A 20,985-nucleotide genomic window follows, 5' to 3' on the forward strand; every position below is an offset into this window, starting at 1 on the left:
AATTCCCTCCGTAACAACCAAGAACAAGAAAGGATGTCTACAGAACAACGGTTCTCAATTCTTGAGGCAAAATCTGAGTTATTCATGGAGCTTCACCCCCAGAGCAGGTAAAGGTGAAGGGTCCAATCCAGTGTCAGGCCACCCTCACTTCACAAGCCCCCAGAGAGGACCGGGGTTGGTTTCCAGGTTCATGTCCAGGCTCTGTCACTGTGTCATTGCCATCTGTGAAGTAGAAGTTGACACCCCAGCTCTGCTTCCTCTCTAGAACCTTGTGGGAGAAAGTCCTGGGGGGTCAGGTTCAGGGTTAGGGTCATCTGATGAGCCAGCTGCCTGCCTGTGCTGTGAGGAAGGTCGCTTCATCTCTCTCCTGGGCTTCCGAGGCCGCAGGTGACAACTAATAGCCCAGTCTGGACAAGAGCCCTCACGTTCTGTGACCCTGCGATGAAGTGATGGTGTGATGTTGCGCATGTGGGAGCAGGTGCCACTATGAGGGGGGCTTGTCCTTCACACTTGTATCTGCTTCACAGTCCCAACCAGCCACTGCTCCTTTGCCCCCCACACTTCCATTACACACACACATTTACACACACACACTCCAACTCACAGATTTCCGCTAAATGCACTCATGCACACTTCTTCGACGTACCCACAAACTGACACGCACTTTGACCTCACCAACATGCACTTCCATAACAAGCACATGCTCACAAATAGATACATGCTTCTGCCACACGCACTTCCCTTCAACATGCACTCTCACGTGCACACACCCCTCTACCGCATACCTCCACACATACCTCCACTACGTACTCACAGTCTCACAGTCACACACACACACACACACACACACACCCTGAGGCCTCTCTGGACTGAGATGTGGCCTTTCCAAGAATTACAAAGGGCAGCAGCCAGCAGAGGGTGTCCTCTGAGTCGGCCACCCTCTTTCTCCTATCTCTGTCTCCCCTCTGCACCTGCCCCCCTTCTCTGACTTCTCCCTTGTTTTGATACAGAGGCCCTAGCTTCCAATAGCCTTGAACCCCTGCGCATGTAAATATCAGAGTCCTTGGTTTCTTTGTCAGGGATCCCACAGTGCAGGACCTGGCAGTCAGCTCCCAGACCTCTCCAAACAGGAGTACAGGGGAGCCAGGGGTGAATCTTCACTTGCCAAGACCTCCTCAGAACTTCCCTCTGCTCTCTCATATGTGACCCCTTGTCTGCCGTGGCTCTTTTTTAACCTCTTCCTGCAATGCAAAACCACTGGCTTTACAATTTCTTCTCCCCTGTAATATATTAACAACACAAAACCTCTTCACACCATGGTTGTGCCCACACCTTCATTCTGAGGCGCCTATGTTTTCAACTCCGTGCTGTCCTCTAGAACGCCATTCAGTCTGTCGGGTTGTGTTCAGACTCTCAAAGCGAGTGCCCTCCCTCTGGTCTCTGAACTTCCAGCTCCCGGTCAATTGCTCTTGGAAGGAAGAGTTGTAGAGTGGGTACTCTCAGGGACGCTGAACAGTTCATGTACTACTGCCTCATTCCTTTGAGTTTGATTCTTATGTTCCCAGATAGACCTGAGAGGCTAGCATGGGCCTGCGCCAATGCTGTGCAGACACCCTACTGAAAACCCAGAGGTGCGTTACCTGGTGAACTAACGTTATCTGTATGAAAAGTAAGGGTTCTGTTGTGGGAATTATGATATTGGGGAAGAGTATTGGATACCCCAGGGACTGCTAAAAGAACAAACAAGGGTTGGAGGAAGCTCATCCAAGGCTCTTCTTAGAGGCAAGAGTGGAAAGTGGAGGGTCAGAGACTGGGAGGAAGACTCTCAGTGAGATGAGTTGACACAGTAAGCAAACCAGAGTTAGGGAAGATGGCTCAGGATAGGGCAAGGTTCCGAGCTGTTGTTCATAGAATTGCTGGATGTGGTAGTCAACTCTCCAGTGCCTAACAACATTGGTGGTGGTGGTGTGTGCCGTTGAGTTGAAAACGACTCATAGCTTTGTATCCACCAGCTGCTTCATGAGTGAAAGATGGCAGTCTGTTTCACATCTTCTGAGAATATAAAGCTTTACACCCTCAGAAACCTGATAGAATGTCTCTATAAATTTAAATTGACTCCGTGGCAGTGGGTTTGGTTTTTTGAAGGTTTATGGTTAATCCAAAGAAGTCTAAATTGACGAAGAACTTCAGTTGATATTGCAGAAGATATTTGCCTAGATTCAGTGAGTTTATCATGGGTCATTACCCATTCACAATCCTCTAGACAAAGGCCAGCCACCCCAATGGGCAACCTAGGAGATTGGGGCAGGAGTGATCCTCGGGCACTAGAATGGCAATGTGGCCAAGCACCCTGGTTCCCCATTTCCCAGTGACCTGGGAAGATTTGGGAAAACTGATTCCAGAACCCTGCTCTGTGTGTTGAAAATCGGAATCTCTAAGGAGTGGAGCTGCAGAGCCGCTGTGCACGGAGCTCCCCACTGCATACAGCTGAGTGCAACCACCGTTGCTCCACTGTATACAGAGCCCCCCTCTACGTGTATCTGGGTGCAGACGCCATTGCTCCACTCTGCACAGAGCTCCCCTCTACATACAGTTGATGTAGAGAAAAGGAAGGATGGTCTGCAGAACTGAATTCTCACCCATTGGTCAACAGCGAACTTGGGTTGTGACTTTAAGTCAAGACCGAGGTCTCTAAGCCAGTTGCCATCAGGTTGACCGTGACTCACGTCTCTGAGTAGAAATGGGCTCTATAGAGTGTTCAAGGGCTTATTTCAGAAGGAGATCCCTGGGCTTTCCTTTCAAGGCATCCTTGACTGGACTCCAGTCTGCAGCCTTTCTGTTCCCAGCCGAGTGCACTGATAACCTATTCCACTCAGACACTTCAAGGCCGACACAGTGTAACTTAATATATTGCCATTGAGTCAGAACCAACTCATAGCTGACCCTGCAGTGGATTGTCAGAGCCATAAGTCAAAAAGAAGATTGCCCATCACTCCCCCTCAGAGTCACTGGTGTATTTGACCCATCAGAGAGGCACTGCCTCTGGGGTTAACAGTGTAACTCCCTACAGAACAGGCCACCAGAGCTCCTTAAGGCAGACAGTGACATATAAACTAATGGCCTATCCACATGTGTCAGTCCAAATATAGATGCACAGACTTGCTAAGTCAAGTAGTGCCTACACCTACTTATTGACCCCCAGGTGTGGTCATTGTGACTCTAGGTTTCTCCTCCCAGCTCATCCCATGTCTTCTATACTGGCTTCACTTCCAGCTGGTGAAATTAGAATCCTCCAGCCCAGCCCTTAAGAGACCCTCATGACGTAGCTCTTGGCTGCTCTGGAAAAGACCCCAGTTCAAACCTACCAGCTCCGCTTTGGGAGAAAGGTGTGGCAGTGTGCTCTGGAAGGATCTCCTTTCTTTAAGTCGAATGACTTGATGACAACAGGCTTAAACCCTCTCTTTCATAGTTCTTCTTTTTCCTTTTTCACAAGGAAGAGACTTGGTTAGGATGATAACATTTCCTCAGTTTAGGTTTCATCTGGTTAACAATATTTTTTTAGAGTCCCAAGACTAGAAGCTTAGATTGGGAAAGAAAGCACTTTTATTTTTTTTTTTCTCATTTCTTTTTTAATATGTTTTTAAATACTAGTTTCTTTTCAGGGGGAGGAGGGATTTATCATGGAGTTGTACAATTTGATGGGCGGGATGAGTGGTTGAAGGAAATTGGAAGCATCTGTTCCCCAAAATCAATGTATTTGAATTTTGTAAATAAACTAGCATTAAAAGAAAGCCCTTTCAGAAGGAGTCACCGTGGCCCAGCGGTTTAAAGCGTGGCTGCTAGCCCGAAGGTCAGTAGTTCAAACCTGTCTTCCGCTCCACAGGGGTGAGAGGAAAGATGTGGTCATCTGCTTCCGTAAAGGTTAAACCCAGCGTGGCCGTCGAGCCGATTCCAAACCACAGCGACCCTCCACTGGGTTTCCAAAACTAAGCCTTTACAGGAGGTGACTGCCCATCTTTCTCTCAAGGAGCCGCTGAGGGATCTGAACTCTTGACCTTTTGGTTAGTTATACTTCGCATTCTACATTAAGGTATCACAGCTCCTTCAGTAAAGAGTACAACACTGGAAACGCTGTGGGGCACTTTTCCTCTGTCCTGCAGAGTCCCTGTGAATTGCAATCTACCTTATGACAATGGTGGCTTTATTGATTTGGGGTAGCGTCAGAGGTGAAGATAGTTAATATACTTTTGACTCAAGAAACAATTTCACCTCAGCCGTAAACAATTCTAGAGGATATATGGACAAACTACTCTCAAAACTTCCTGCCTTCAAATCGGAACCGACTCATAGCTGACCCTCCAGTGGGGTTTTGGAAGCTAAAAATTGTGTAAGACGAGATTGTTCCTCATTCTCTCTTGGAGCAGCGGGTGTATTCTAACCACCTGTCTTTTGGGTTAGCAACGCAACTCCTTACCCAAGAGCTACCAAATTGCTACCACCCCCCACCCCCCGGGGAGCCTGCCATAATCACTGTCTCCTACAGCATCCAATTTCAGAAATGAGGAATCTTCAGGACGTGCTGGGGATAAGGGGTCACGAGAGAAAGACAGTTGCTGTTGGTTCAAAATAAAACGGTGCCCAGCAGGTCTGCAGGTTTTGCTCCCTCCCTCCCTCCCCCGGCCCACAGATGCCTTCCATCACAGGGGATGAACTAGGAAGGCCCGCTATTGACAGTTGGGCCATTTACACAATAAAGTTTAATGGTTAACATCCCCTTGTACGCCTTTGTCAATGTTTCCCATGGATCACTTCTCAGGTGGAGGGTGACGGGTCTCGCATAGTGCACTGACTTCTTTCCTTCTTCTCTTTCCCTTCAAGCATGCAAACGCAAAGAGCAAGAACCAAACAAAGACAGGAACAATTCCCAGAAGAAATCCCGCCTGGTTTTCACCGACCTCCAACGCCGAACACTCTTTGCCATCTTCAAGGAGAACAAGCGCCCATCCAAAGAGATGCAGATCACCATTTCCCAGCAGCTGGGCCTGGAGCTCACCACCGTCAGCAACTTCTTCATGAACGCCCGGCGCCGCAGCCTGGAAAAGTGGCAGGATGACCTGAGCACAGGTGGTTCCTCATCCACCTCCAGCACCTGTACCAAAGCCTGATGGAAGGACTCTCATTGGGCACAAGGCACCTCCGAGTGAGGACCACATATACCAAACGAAAACCCAAAGGAAAAAAAAAGACACACTGCTTTCTTAGCTGGGGCCCTTCACTGGTGATGTGAAAGCACAATTCTCTTGCAAAGACACTTCTATCTATCTCTTATCATAGGCCAGGGGTTCTTCTTTTTGTTTTTAATGGCTATGGAGTCCAAGTGCAAGCTGAAAAGTCATCTCTTTGAACCAGACACTGTCCTCTGAGCATGCTAAGCGTTCTAGAAATTCAAAGGAGGCCTTTCTGTGAGGAGCTAATTCCCGAATGGTGTCAGCCAAGCTCAGGATTGCCTAAAACCTCAACGGTCCCACTTTGAGTCCTGTCAGTCTCTTGCCGTTGGAATTCCCGTGAATAACAGTGGGAATCTGAGCAGTAGATGGACTTTGAGTTTGGGTTCCCAAGATGCTACAATAAGAGAAGAATCTAGAACAAGAACGACCTCATTTGCTTTCCAGGTGATCAACAACATCATCCCAGTACAGCAACATTCACAGCCATAACATAAAAAATAGATACATATATCAAAATGGTAATTACTGAGCACAAATTTTAAACATGGAGGTTAAGGAAAAAAAAATAATCCAAAGACCTGTTTTTCCAACTCAGGCATCTTTTCACTGAATGGTTTGGAGAGCTTTTAGGTTAATCCCGTTTACAATTTCCCCCCTTACCTCCTGGAAATCTCCTGTGGTCTTGGATCCGTCAGAACAACCAACCAACCAAAACCAAGAAAACCCAGATCAGTTCACTTGAGCTCAAGGTATCAAGCACAAGGAAGGTAAACCGAGAAGCAAGAACAGTTCTGGATTCAATAGATTTTCAAGTCTCCAGTTGGGAAGTCATGAGGGAATCTTTGGGAATATGGCTTCAAGCACATTTTGCAGTTTGCTACAATTTCTGTGTTTGTACATAATGCAGACGCACACTCAGGAGGCCAGTTTAACTGCTACTGCTACGGTACATGGGGCAAATGCAGCATTTCAAAGATTTAGATTTTCTTAGGTCATTACGTTTCCTTCTTGGCTGTTAGTCTATCTGGTTCCTCCATCATGACCATCACGTGATTCATTCTCTTTCAGATTTGAGTTATCCCTCATCCGTCCCATTAATAGGGATGTTTTCTCGTAGGAAAAAAAATATTAATAGCAAACCAAACCACCACACATGTTACTCATCATCGTCGTCTCTTCAATCTTGTCCATCGTCGAAGCATCTCTGCAAAACCACTGATGAAATCTGGAGGAAACAGCACACCAAAGAAGCAAAACACTGCATACCAAAGACACTTACTACTTGCCATTTTCTAGCCTAAAGAACACTTACTGTGATGACTTTGAGAAGTCAGAAAACCTCCGCAACTCTGGACAGCATTCAGCTCTTGCATTTGGGTCGCCATCAGACCAAGTGCGCAGACAAGCTGCACCACGGCCATTAGCCACGCCACTCAGAAGGGGGCTTTGCCATGCCAGCTCCGGATCCTGGCTGCCAACCTCCTCCAGCAGACAGAAGAGTGCCCACAGGACGCTGGGAGATTGTGAAGGTCCCAATGTGCACAGTTACCAGTGAGCGGCCCCAGGCGTGCCCCCAGGGGTGTTCTAAGCAAGCCAAACGCTGCAATGTTACTTTACAGACACTTGAGACTGACTTTTTTTATGAATTCCTTAATCGAAACCAAAGAAACTTTTTCTGCACCTACTTCTGCAACGAACCAAACTGTCCTATTAAAAATGAAAAAAAAAATTATGGAAATCAAGGAAAATCACCACCAACAAGATGGAAGCACGCCAGAAAAAGAAACCAAAAAACAAACCAGTGAGACACACTGTGTTCAAGCAGACCTCTCGGGACGTTTTTTGGAAGCAGATTTTAAAGAAAGGGTTGAGACAAGAATAGGGAAAGCCTCCGTGGCCGCTGCTTCATTGGACAACTCACGCAGTACTCTTAAAGTGGAAGATTGTCTTTAATTTGTGCCTATGCAGTTTTTTCAAAAGAACACGGAACAGAGCAACAGAAACCTCAACAGCTACAATACCAAAGATGAGGATTTCTCGCCCCTTTTGTTTCAGTTCATTATCTTCTCTCGCCTGGCTAAAATACTAATAGCGCCATTGATCTGTGTAAAGGTAATCAATTTTGTTTCTCTGCGCAACAGAAGGAAAAGGGTCATTTGTTTGATTTTACTGTTTACCTTTCATTTTGCTTTATGTCTTTCTGCCCCAGCGTGGAATCTCTCAGAAGGTTCCAGGGACTCCAGATAGAAGAAGTTGGGATGTTGAAGGCTTCTCCTCTTTCTGCTCAGCAGAACGTGGAGAATGGTTTTGCCACTTGAATGTTTATCTTAACTCTTAGACTTGGTTTCTCCTATGTTCAGAGTCTTATCATCAGGGGAGGGAAGGGGAGTAAGGGTCAGGGGTAGGGGTTTGGTGACACATCCTCCCCTAGCCACAAAACCAAAGAGTTTGTAGAGGAATTTTCAACCTCATCTTCATGTAATTGCTCCATCCTTACAGGGCTTCATTTGGGGGCGGGGGAGGGATACATGTAAAAAGAATCGCCAGTTTCTACTTTTCTATTAGCTTTTTAAAATTCAGCTGTAAAGTTGCATTTCTAAAGAAAGATATATATAATATATGAATACATATATAGATTCAACTTGACATTGGTGATAACTCCAAAGTATTGCTGTCCAAATTCATGTTTTATTTTTGTCAAGCGTCTCACTTGTTGAGTGTTCTGTTCAGAAGTTTGCTCATTGCCCAGGCCATTCCAGAGTCAGCACACCACTGTGAATGATTTGGAGTATCCAGATTCCTGTGAAAAAATTTCTGGAAAAGGTTAAAAGTCAAGTGCAAGCATCTCAGCATCTTACTTGTTGATAAATGGATCCATGGTGCGCATGAATTCTATTTGTATTTGGAGTTATCTACATTCTATGCCTCAACCATGACCGAGGTGGCCAGTGAGATACATCCACTGGACCAGTCCAGAGCTGGACCACTTGCAGAGAGGAGCTCATCTTCTGCAACTGCTGGGAAGGAAGGCTCTGCGGTCTATTCCCACCACTTACTGGAGATGAGGCCTGTTCCTAAGTCTGTCCTGTCAGGGTGTCCTAGGTCCCCCCTCACTGAGTAGATCCACCACCAGAGGGGCTTCTCCGAGGGGCACAGTCCAGCTCCTGTTACCGTGGGTTAATTAGGTTTCCTCAGGGTGGTGATTACCAGACCGTGTAGACAAACCTGTGTGCAACTACGGCTGGATCGAGGTGGGGCCTTGGGGATGGGGGTGAGGTAGAGTGTCATCTCAGTCCTGGGGAGAACACACCAAGCACGATTCGGGAAGAGTCCTGCAGTGCCTGCCTCCCACTCTGTCCGAGAGATCCCTGCTGTCTGTGGTATCTCCTCCTTACTCCCACCATGTGGGTCTTCCTTTGAGGAGTAGCAGTCAGGGAACTGTGTGGAGCAGCACATGCAAAAGACCTTGGCTTTCTATGGCTTTGTGGTTCACCTGTCCTAGGAATGTTCCTGGACTTTTCCTTTGTCTCCTTTTATCCCTTGCTTATACTCACATGTGTGGCTCCTTTAACAAAGAACCGAAACAAGAGCATCTTAAGCAGGGAGACAGTCCCATACGGGCTCCCATTCGGCATTTCTGATGTGTCTTTGTCAAGCAATTCTTCTTGGGCCGGGATTGGGGAACCAAGCCCTGGGCGTGGTTAGTGATTCTATGACATCCTGATCTCAGCATGTGGAAGATGTCTAAAACCCAAAGAGACCGCTTCTGTGGTCTGACACCTCAGCACTGGCCTCCCTGTTCCTGGGATTCAGAGGAAGAGAGCAAAACGTAAAACAGGCAAGCCTTCTAAGCGAGGACTTGTGGTCACTGTCTCCTACCAGAAAATGCCATACCAGAGATAAGTGCTTGCTTGAGAAAGAATAAAAAGTACTTGCATACATATACAAATACATGTGTGTATCTGTATATGTGTGTATCAATTTTTTTAAGCCCAGCCAAATTAAAATGTATTAAGAATTTGAAAAAAAAAATCATTTTCTGTATTGAAAGAGAATGGAATTTGACCTAGTGAGTTTTTCAAGCTATTACATTTTAATTTAACCTAGTATTTTCAGAGAAAATGACCAATAAACTTGGCCGTAGTTTAGGACCCATTTCCTTAGTCCATAAAAAATTTCAGGTATTCCCCAGGCAACATCGAGGCAAGGGACAGAATGAAGGGTCAGTTCTCAACCATATGTCATATTCTTAAGGAGGCAAAGCCAAAAGCATGTCAGATACTGAAGGGAAAACTTGTTTTCTTTTTCCTTTTTTACTTCTTCAGGTAAAGAAATAGTCTTGCTTTGTTTTTAATGTGATTTTTCATACTGGAGATATAATTATTTCATTACAGAAATAATTTTAAACCAATCTATTTCTTTTTAAAAGCAAAACAGCAACAATAATTTAAAACTCAATATACTAACGTTTAAAGGCTTTTCCATAATTTGCAAGAATGTCTCATTTGTATTGCTTGAAGTTACAAGGGAAACTGAACCACACACGGAAAGTGTTTCAGAACACAGAGCAATATTCACTCTAGCAAAGAGGGCCATCTTTGTCCATCCTCTTCAGATCCTCTCGTCCCATGACCTTTTGGCTATTGTGGGCATAGAAAGCTTAAGCCAATATTAATTCCAAGGTAAAAGAAAATAAAAATTTAAAAAGTAAGTCTGATATACACATAAGTGTATATATGCATTTTTTTCTAAGTCAATGTATTTCAAAGCCAAATATGGATACCTTTTATATTATCAACCTGATCTATGCTGGGTGCCCACCTATTAATGCCAATTAAGTTAAAATAGAACACAAAGAAAAGAATGACCACCCTTTGAGACAAGGGGGGAACATTTTCACTTTTGAAAATGTTCATGGAATCCTTGTCACATCTGTAGATTGCCATTGCTAGTGTCAGACCAGGCATGCCTTTGTGGTACGCCCTAATTTCCATGAAGCTGTATCATGAAGATGTTTAAAATATAAGAGTTGACTGGATACCAGTGTCGTTAAAGATTAACAGGTCATGGTTAAAAGTGGAGAAAAAGAGATGATACACATGGCCAAGGTTGACCACAAGCCTCAGACGACACAAGACACAAGTTTAGGGTTTGAAGAGAGAATCTACGATTCCTAATGTATCAGAATGGACTCTCTTTTGGTGGTTGCTGCTGCTGTGTGATTTCTGCAGAAAGAGTGGATGACAAGTGGTGGGGGAGATTAGTAGAGCCGGCGTGGCCATGCCTCCTGATATTTTTCTGTAAGATTGGACACTTTAATCACTTCATGGCCTTTGCTTAGGCCAGGTCACCTCTGAAATAACAGGAAATCTGATTTTAAAAGAAGACCACCAAGTCCTTACTGGAAGAGAAAGGGACACCCCAGTTTGTTTTATAAATATTAAGAGTCAGTGACTTTAAACATGGGGTTCCTGGTGCCTGTTTTACATCCGTGATTATTTCCCCTTCCCCTGTCTCCAGGTGGGGAGTGGGAGATGGGGCCTTTTACAAATCTTTGCCTCTAAAATTTCCAAAGTCTTGACATTTAAGATGCTTATGCTTATTAAATACAGAAATAATAATTAAAAGACCTCACATAGTTAGATGCAAACCTTATCATTGAAGCTGATGGTCTCTTTCTCAAATTCTACAGTGACCATAAATAAGTTCCTTGTTCTCAGATACTAAAATTACTTTTAATACAGTCTGAGGCAAGTTTAATCTAGAGTCTAAGCTTTCTTTATAGTTTTGTTTTTTTTTTTTTAGTTGGGTTGATTGGAGTTAACCAGCTAACAGCTTTTTAGTGGAGGAAATGTGATTAGGGGAACATACACAAACACACGCCCATGCGCGCGCGCACACACACACACACACACACCGCCACGGATTTCTTCATTCCGTCCATGAAAGCCTTCCATTAAACTCCATGGTTAGCAGCAGGCATTTCTCATAGCCTAAATCTTAGTAGATAAGTTTGCCTAAAACATACAGTCTGTCAGCTTGGGTGTATACAGGTTGAGATACACATTTTGACATGCATTCTTACAGCTGTCTTTACCATCAGCTCACCTCACCCCTATCTGTTTAGACTGTATACATGTGTAGCCAGACATGCTCAACACACATGAACTGTCATCTGTTAGAATTAATCTGAAATGATTATGTAACATGCATGTGGTTTTTCTACAGCAGGTATCTGTGCTCATTATATTCATTGTAACTTTGAAAACCAAAGTGCAGGAACGAAGGGGAGGGAAGTCCCAGCATCTTCATCGCGTACCCTTGGAATTGTTTTCACTTGGGCACATCCAAGGTAAACTCAACTTTCAAGAAACCTTGGATACTGTTTAATCATTTGAGTAATCATTTGATTAAATTAGTCCTTTGATTAATGATGCATACATACACTTGATGACCTCGGTTGAATAGCTTTATCCTGGATCTCTTGTCCCAAAAGCTAAATCCAAAGACCTAAAAGAGGGCCAAAAAAAAAGGAATGAAAAAAGAAAAAACAGAGGGAGAAACATAAAGAAAAATTAGCAAACATGGACTCTGGTTTCGAGAGGGTTGAGACAGTAGTGGCACGTCTTCTAGGCACCGCTCTTCCTTACTAGGGGCAAGGGATGGTGATCTTGTTTGTTGGTTATTTTTTCATGCTTGTCACAACTAATGGTCTATATGAATGTGAGAAAGTATTTCAGGTTATGATTTCCTACTTTCTTTCCATTTAGGCACTCAAAAGCAGTAGTCCATTTTGTCAGTACAAAAAAAATAATAATAATAAACCAAAACCACGAAGAAAATTTATTTTTGTCTCTTTGGGTTATGACCCAAGAAGCTAAGTACTATTCATGTAATTAATTTATTGATAGTAGTTTCTAGTTCACACATATGGAGTAGGATTGGGGGGGATTTATTTAATGATCCTTTCTTGGTTTGATTTTGCTCTTTGTCGTTATTTATTAAAATTGAGATCAGTGGTGCATCTGAGATGCAAAATTTCTTGTCGAGTACTTTTGAAGGTTGGTTTGCTTTATAAAGTGGACAAATTCTGTTACAGACAGGGGAATAAATGCAGGTTACAAAATTTAGAAAAAGAAAATGATTTGAGGGTTGTTTTTTTTCCTTCTTTAATTAACATTTTAAATAGTTTCAGTGACAATATTAAATTATTTAATTTAAGTTTGCAGCCCCACTTGGTACCAGGCGAACGTCACCTCTTCTCTCTCGGGGCCCTGGGAGCCTTCCTATTGTAACTTATTTATTTAACTTATTGAGCACTTGTGAAAGGTGCACTGTAGAGTTTATATTTTTTATTTAAAATGACAGAGAGCAGTACAGTCCATTTGCTGTCAGAACTACAGCAGATGTCACGGACAAGCAACTTGAAACTGTGTGTCCAGAAATAAAAAAAAACAACACCTAAGCCGAGACCCTGCGCACCAGCCTGGATTTCGGGGCTTCGATACAGAAACTGGAAACATAAATTTAAAAACTAACAGATGAAAAAAAAAAGCAAAAAAAAAAGAGAGAAACCCTTTACACTAGCTGCTTCCAAGAATGAACTCTGTGTGTGTAAACCAACAAAACAAAAAGGAAAAAAAAAGAAAAAAAAAAAGGAAAAACTTTCTATTTCTAGTGAGAACCAAAGAAGGCTACCTCACTGACTTTTTCCATTTGTAATTTTAATCGTGTTGATGACACCAAAGATACCAAAGATTTCTTTCCCTGTGCGGTCTGCATTCTGCTCCTGCTCTTTCATAGTCCGAACTCTCCTCTCTGACATATGGTATGAACAGCCACAGCTCAGTCACCCCAAAGAAGTAGTTATCTATGCGAGGGCGGCTGCGAATCTGGAAAGGGATGTTTTCTGTGTTTCTCGCCTTTGTTCGTTGTCCCTGGTCAGGGCGCAAATTCAGATGCTGCTCGCTTTAAATTCCTTAAATTTCAATTCTGAATTGGTGAAGAAACCTGAGTGGAAGTGGCCTTAAGTCCTAATAACCAAGGCCTTGTTCCTGCTTTGGGGCAAGCACTGTAGAGACGCCCAGTGGCTGGAAGATAGAAATCTATCCATCTTCCAGTCCTATCTACTAGTTCCTTTGACTAATAGAGCTGGAAGAGACCTGAGAATCACTTAGTCCAACTCCTTGAAGCCTGGAGAAGTGAAATAGTAAAGTTATGGAGCTGTCTAGATGCAAAACTCAGATAAGTATCCTGGCCCCTAGTCTGATATTATTTGTCCCTACCTCCTACTGCTGCTACCTCTGCTCAAGACAGACCACACATCAGAAAACAGGCAGATGACAGTAGGTTAGGACTGAGCCTGGGCTAGGTTCTGTCACTTAGCATTTTCATTCTGCAAAATAGCTACCAGGACTTACTGTCTAGTTAGCATCTCAGTGCACAATCATGTAGGTTAGTTGCTTTGTTAAGGTGGCCAATCTTGAAAAAAAATGAGGGTTCCTAAAGGGTTTTTGTTTTGTCCTGAGGAGTACCCATTGATCTGCACAATGTGTTTTTTAATGTCAGCTGTACAAAGTGTTGTAAGTGCTTCATTCGGTGGAGGACCCCGTTCATTCCTGGCCCCTTGAGTCTAATGATTATGAAGTTTTCCAGGTCAACATTGTCCAGAGAAAAAGAATTTCAAGACCATTTACATATTGTGGCATTTCTAAACCATTCATCTTTTCACTTGTGTGTGTTTACATTTCATTTCTAAGCAACCTCTATGAGAGAAAGCAGAATTTTATTAATATAATTTTGTGATAGTTTATTCGATCTAAATGAAAGATGACCCACACTCAAAATCTCAGAAGAATGAGCCTGCCAGTCTATAGCATGACTATTAATCTTATTACTCATTAAATACATTGGTCTTCATTATATTTCTCTGATGCCATTAAATGATTGTCACTACTAAGATTCATTCATCAAAGTGATTGTATGTTAGCCAGTGAATCATCCCCCGCTTTTGACCAAATGGGTTTGAGACCCACACAGAGATCAGCCTTAGTCTCTATGGCTCTTTACTGAGTAATAGACATTTGCCTTCCCACCTAATGTAGCTCTCTTTGAGCTGTTAAAGAGACTATCTAGACCGAGAAGCTGAGGAAGCCCACCACTACTGCCCACTGCCGCCGAGTCAGAACCGGCTCAGAGTGACCTTCCACCGGGTTTCCGAGGCTGCAGATCTTTTCAGAAGACTACTCGTCTTCCTCCCATGGAGTGGTTGGTGGAATCGAACCACTGACCTTTTGGCTAGCAGCCAATTAATTCACTCATCAGTTCCTTGCGTAAACAAAGCAGAGCAAGTAGGGGTATTTAGAAGACAGAATGGTTTTCCTTGTTCTGTAGTTTCCAAGCCTCATCCTGACATTTGTGAATGTTCTGTCCCCTCCAAACAAGCTCAGTGCTCCCCAAAGCAAGCCTGGAAGGCCTTCCTTACAAATGATAAAGGGCTTGGGTTTTCTTCCACTTCTCCTTTTGGAAATAGAATCCTCAGAAGGTCTGGGAGACACCACCAAGATGACTCCACGCAAGTGGTCCCCTGGAAGCACCTTCCTCCACCTCCGCCTGCCTTCCACCACGTTCCCTATGTGAGGGAACTTAGCGAGAGCAGCTTCAGCCTGAACACAGAAAGCATCCCTGATTGGCAGACCCCCTCGTCAGCAGTGCCCCCTCCGCCTCATGCTTCACTTGCAAAGTGTGACGTAACCACGGGACGAGTGCCTTGCTTGTACCAAAGCAACCATTTAGCCAGTCTGGACCTCTCTGTGCTTTTTTAAATCCTTCCTGTGAATACCTCAGCTTCAACTGGGCCTCCATACAGTAAATTGGTGGGCTTATTGTACTGTGGTGCTTTGCAATGCAACCCTGCAAAGAACAAGATTTGTACTAATACCAAAGGTTCTTTCTCTGTGTGTCCTCCTCTGCCTCCCTTGTTCTTCCTTTTCTAAGTCTTCATGGTTCCAAAGCTTTAATATGAACCTGGGCATGTCGGCAATGCAGACCGCGCAGTTCCTTACTGAAGTTTCTCAGATATACCTCATAGATAATAGTGTTTAGAGTAATGTTATTATAGCGTATGTAATAAATTATTCAATGTTTCTTTTGGTAACTGTGATTTAAAAAAAGAAGAAAAAAAAGGAAAAAAAGCTTTATACGTTTTAGGTTGTGCTTTTGTAATAGACAAAGAGGTACGCTTACAATATGTATGTTTGCTTTTTTCCCCCCCGCCTTTGGATTTTGTTTATTCTGGATTGGGGAGAGTTGTAGAATGAGCCCAAAGTTTACAGTTTCATATTTTGCTGAAGAAACAATCTGTGTTCATTTGCTCTGTTGGAAAAAAAAATTATTGTTATTTTCTACATTCGTGCTACTTGGTCTGAACAATTACTTGTTCTGTGTTAACAATGTAGTATTATTATTAGCAACTGCCAATCAGTGCTATAATTTTATGCATGAGCTAAAACTTTAGCAGCGTGATGCATTGTGGTTCTTAATAGCAATGTTTTTTTCCTTTGGAACTAACTCCTCCCCTTTGGTTAATGGATTTTTCTTTCTGCATGGGCGCCTATTGTTTGTTAGCACTTGTGAAACAGTTGTGTATACATTAAACTGTGAAAATGTGCCCAGTTCAGCCTCAGACAGTGGTAATCTTGGTTTTATTGGGAGATGTCTCACCTCGAAAATACCTTTTCATCTGTTGGGATTTCAAAAGAAGTCATATGGAATCGGGTTCAAATTTTTATTGTGAAGAAGGTCATTCTGAGTTCGAGTTAGCCGATTTGCAGTTTACACGCTGGGGCCCTCGGCACCCAGGTGTTTCATTGTAATCTGAAAGGGGTTTGAAAATGAGCATGACAACCAACTCGACTCGGCATTGAATTCCTATGAAAAGGCGTTTCTTTGGCTTTATGTTCATGGTCTCAGATCTAGCAGGGCTTGTGTGTGGAGGTGTTAGCTCACCTTGTCCAGGGCTTTTGGGAATGGCCATTTTTCACTGTTTGATTTCTTCCTGTGTTTTTTTGGGGCAATTTCCAGGAGAAACTAACCTGGCTTCCATGTCAGTAAGTCTCTGGCATTGTTGCCCACTGTTCTGGACAGTCTCACCAAGGACACCATAGACTTGGTTAAGATACATGGTCACTCCAGAAAGTTTCACTTGCAACTCAAGGGCCCTTCCTCCCTAGAGTCAGGGGTGACTCCCATTTACTCTTTTTTTCACCCCAAGATGTTCTCTCTATCCCAAAGGGGAGTGCAAGAAGGTGATGTTTAGGAAAGCCACCTTAATTTAAACTCCCAAGTTCCCTGAGACCCAGAAGTCTGTCTAAAAGATGGCAGATAGAGCACATGCTCTGAGCATCACTGAGCAGTTTCTATCAACCTGGTACTGCCCAGCATCCTTCATCAAAGATGGTAAATATCCAGAGATATAGAAAGAGGGGACATTTGCCCCCCAAGTAACAAATCTAAAAGATTGTAGGATGAAAGTGTAGAATGACACTCCAAAGTGCCACAAATATGAAAAACATCTAAGGCAGCCGGACAAAAAGGGCGATGATATGTCCCTTGATATTACTTTGCCATCAAGGCCTGTTCATCCTGAAGTTGACAGGCTGTAATATAGAGATTGCCAATAGATGCCCAAATTGGGATGGGAGGAAGGCACCATTTAGAGACCACCGTTGGGATGATTACCCTCACCTCACCCCATCAGGCCTCTGTCTCTCAAAAATGTATTCTTCTGTTCCAGTGCATTTGGCAAACTTTATTCTTTAAGTTCCTGAGACCCATTCTCAAGTGTCTTCCCTATTTCCTAAACCTTTGTACTTAACATAAAGCCAAACCAACAGCCAAATACACTGGTTTTGCGCAGGAAAAGTGCAGCTTAGAAAACAGCAATGTAAAAGCAGCACTCTGCTATGCAAAATACTGGAAATCACCAACAGTAGTAGAACGTCTGTCATCTGTCTGTACAAATACCTTGGAAATGTGTCTTCATCAATAGTACAAAGAACTATTTTTTATTTGGCCTTATAAAGTAGATTGTAATCATGAAAGCTTTGTAATATAGTCTTTTTTTCCTTCCCTCCCTTATTTATCTGCCAAAGAAGACAATGGATACAAGAATTTTCACTCAGCTTTTGTAAGACATTTAATGATTGTAATAGTGTTTATCTTCCAGAAAGCTTTATGTGTTCTTCTGCAATAAACCACATTGATACTTGTTTCAGTAAAGTCCTCCTCGCACCCACAAACCCACAGAATGTTCCCCTGGATATCCATACTGTTGTACCTATCAAATTCAGGTGCATTTTTGATCCAAAGAAAACAAGGGTATCTGAGACATGAACAAGCCCAGCCCTTGCAAGGAACGCCTGGGTCTAGCTCACTAGGATTTGCCAAGAAGACATGTATTATGAAATTCGAGGTCTATTTTGTTATGCCATTTTATGTCTTTTTTTTTTCTTTCTTCCTTTTCTTTTTTTTTAAAAAAATTTGTGGAAAGTGATATGTTGAATCAAGTGTAAGCTGAGTTTTCCAGACAATTGAAGTAGCTACATCGTGAATGTTATTTTGTTATTAAAGGGTTTTTACTCAATCTTTGTGCCAGTGGGTGTCCTTTCCTTGGAGACATGTGGAATCCCTAGCTTAGCCTGGCTTTCTTTCCCACCCTGGTGGGGAGCAGAGGTTTGATCTGAGGAATACAAGGACATGGGTTGGAAGGTAGGCTTTGGCAATGGGAAGAAACCTTCACATGGAGGAACTTCAAAGAACAGCTGGGGCAGAACTCTCCAACCTCCCTCTCTCTTTGACCCCAAGAATTCTCTGTGACCCCATGACCTTGAACACAAGGGAGCAGGAAATCAGACCCCAAAACTTAAAGGAAAAATCAGAGAAAACATTTAAAAAATTTTTTCTGTAGTCCACCAGGTGCGCTCACCTTTCTTCAGGTTGGGTTACTCTAGCCAATCAGTGGATGGTTCATCTCATGATTGGTCTTACCTGCACCATGATTGGTATTTACCTACTACATCTTGACCCTTGCAAATGATCTGGGACCTCACCATCTTGTGGGTCTCTATCAAATCAGAAACATTTCTTAACCTTCCTTTCATTTTAGCTCCCCAACCTTTAACTACCCCACTTACCTCTCCACCAGTAACTTACTTACTCTGTCTATAGCTTTTGGAGGAGATAATCTGGAAAACAAAGAAAGGTATGGAATGATTTTTTTTTCTGCTTTTGCAGTGTATTTTAGTTCTTTGGTTTGGAAAATATAAGAGCAAAAAGGAGACCCCACTGTGTGTCTATGTCTCACTTCCAGCTCAGGGAGCCATGCGTAAATAAGCCACTGATCTTCCTTAAGCACAGGCTGAAACACGTTTATTGAGCCACACGAGAACATGGCCAATCAATGCCAACTTTATTTCTACCTGAAAGTCCTATTCAAAAACTTCTTAGCCCTTGGGACTTCTGCCATCTCCTTTGCTTTAGCTCAGTCTGGCATTCAACGTATTGTCATTCTCTAAGCAAGTTATTTAAGATGATGATACACCAATTACCCGGGAGGATAGGTTAAGTAGCCAAAGACAGTCTAGCTATTGGATTGGAAGCAATATAATTAACAAATAGTTCCTTGAAACTGGAATAGTATTTCCTCTCTTTACTATATTGTTTTGAGCCAGCAAACTTCTTCCCATGAAAGGTGATTGGGTGCTTGGCAAATAGAAACTCTTAAAGACAAGCTCCATGTTGGCAGAGTGTCCAAGAACTCCTAGGTCTGGTGGTCTTGGAGTGAATGCTGGTTTCTCTTTTATTCATGTTCGCAATCATCAGGATTTCTTTTTCCCTCTCAAATCTAGAGCATTTGAGTTTCTTCTCAAGTTGAAGTTGCCAGAGAATTCAATGAACAAAGGATTCGAGATTGACCAATATTGCAATTCCTTTTCTTCATTCTTTGTTTTTCTCAAAAAAAAAAAATTTTCCTAGATGGCAGAAAAATGTTCCTAGCCAGTTTTTTGGGGTTTGTTTTGTTTTTTTTTCCCCCATCCTTCCTAGTCTGGTATTTCCTCCAAATTGACACTTACTAGCACAGGTCCTAGTTTTCAATATTTCTTTCCTGGTCAGTGAATTCTTAGAAGAGTAACTGCCAGCACAGCAAGGTCAGAAGTGGTTCCGCCACCATCTTTTTCTCTCTGGTGTATTGCAGGGTTGGAGATGGTATGGGCTGTTTCCTCACTTGCTAGGACCTGACTCACGTGTTGATTTGGGGTATCAAGATTCACTTGAATTTCAGAGGCTGGCCAACATGGCTTGAATCCTTTCTCCTAATCTATTGGCTGTCTTGTGGCTGTTAAAAGATGACTTCATGAAGGAAAAAGAGGAAGGAGAGAGAGAGGAATTTGTCCCAGCTCTGTTTAAAGTTTAAAGGACAAGAAGTCAAACTATGGGGAAATGGCTCTGGAATGGCTAACCCTCCCTACCAGAGACCACAGTCAAACTGCTGCAAAAGACAGCTGTTTGGAGCAACAGCCTATCAGCAGAAACCCAATGTCCTAGGTCTCTATCCACTTTCCTAGATGACAAGATATTAGAGCATCCCAGGCACCTCTTGGTCTGTTTCCTTGCTCTTGCAGATGTTACCTCCAAAAACATGAGAAGGACACACTTTAAACATTTTTTTTAAAAATTAATCTTGTTGACATCACCTTTCATGTTTAAAAACCAGAAGAAGACGTTCTAAAAATTGATCTCTCATTCTGCAAAAGAAACCTCACAGGCTAATTAATCCAAGTTCTTATTTTCTTTACATCTTGAACTATTTCCAAAGCATTTGATAAGCCAGCCTTGGCCCCTTCTCAGACTGCTGAAAACTTCCCAGGGGTGGTCACCAAGGCAGATGGCCAGTGGCTGTGCTACAGTCCTGGTGGGGTGGGGCTCACACAGATTATCAAGGCACATTCACCTCTTGATAACCTCCCAGTCCTATGAAAAATTTCCTTTCTTGTTATTTGCATTTTTCTAGTCACTCGTTTCCTGCCCTGATGTTTTGTCTGTGCAATTGCTCACACTGAATTCTTTCTATTTTTATTCCTATCATTAAATGGTAGTGCTGTAAATTCTGCAATTAATGTCAAATAAACTGCTTTACTTCATTGACAATGGTTCAGTTGCCTTCTTTCTCTTTGTAGAGAAAGGATTAACCCCCCCCTTTTCCTCTCCTGAATCTCACTATATCTTCATAAGGATCAGGGAATTGCATCTCTTAGTGAGATCTCTACTTTTATCTCCAACAGGGATGCAAGGAACATTAGGGAATTGACTTGTCTTGCATGTTTTCAATCACAAAAGACCAGAGAAGCCCCATCCTGGTTCCTTCTTCATAGTGTTGCTGTTGGGTGTTGTTAGTTCTAAATAACAGTGACCTCAAGTGGCAAAGTAGAACTGCCCCACAGGATTTTTCTGGGTTAAAGTATTTATGGTATTTATGGAAGTGACCATCAAGTCTTTCTCTCATGTAGGCATTGTTAAGGTTCAAACAACCAACCTTTTAGTTAGAAGCTGAGCCCTTAACCACTGCAATACCAAGATTCCAGAACTTTATTCTTATGTCATTAAATTTAGAGAACGCCTTCTCTAGCCTTGATCTAGTACAGATTCCATACGTGGTCACATGTGAGTGAAAAGGAGAATCACATTATTGTTGACTATA

At 42.9% G+C, this 20,985-nt stretch overlaps 1 protein-coding gene across 1 annotated transcript in view; it reads left to right on the forward strand.

The window, feature by feature from the left end:
• ONECUT2 (one cut homeobox 2) overlaps positions 1–5,281 on the forward strand; it is a 41,219-nt gene extending 35,938 nt beyond the window's left edge. The window contains exon 2 of the mRNA XM_006891737.1: positions 4,879–5,281. Coding sequence (XP_006891799.1) covers positions 4,879–5,165 — 287 coding nt within the window. The 3' untranslated portion in view covers positions 5,166–5,281. The remainder of the gene's footprint in view (positions 1–4,878) is intronic.
• Positions 5,282–20,985: the final 15,704 nt, after the last annotated feature.

The sequence above is a fragment of the Elephantulus edwardii genome, unplaced genomic scaffold (assembly GCF_000299155.1).
Source record: "Elephantulus edwardii isolate Elephantulus edwardi_28Jun2011 unplaced genomic scaffold, EleEdw1.0 scaffold00103, whole genome shotgun sequence".
NCBI lineage: Eukaryota > Metazoa > Chordata > Mammalia > Macroscelidea > Macroscelididae > Elephantulus > Elephantulus edwardii.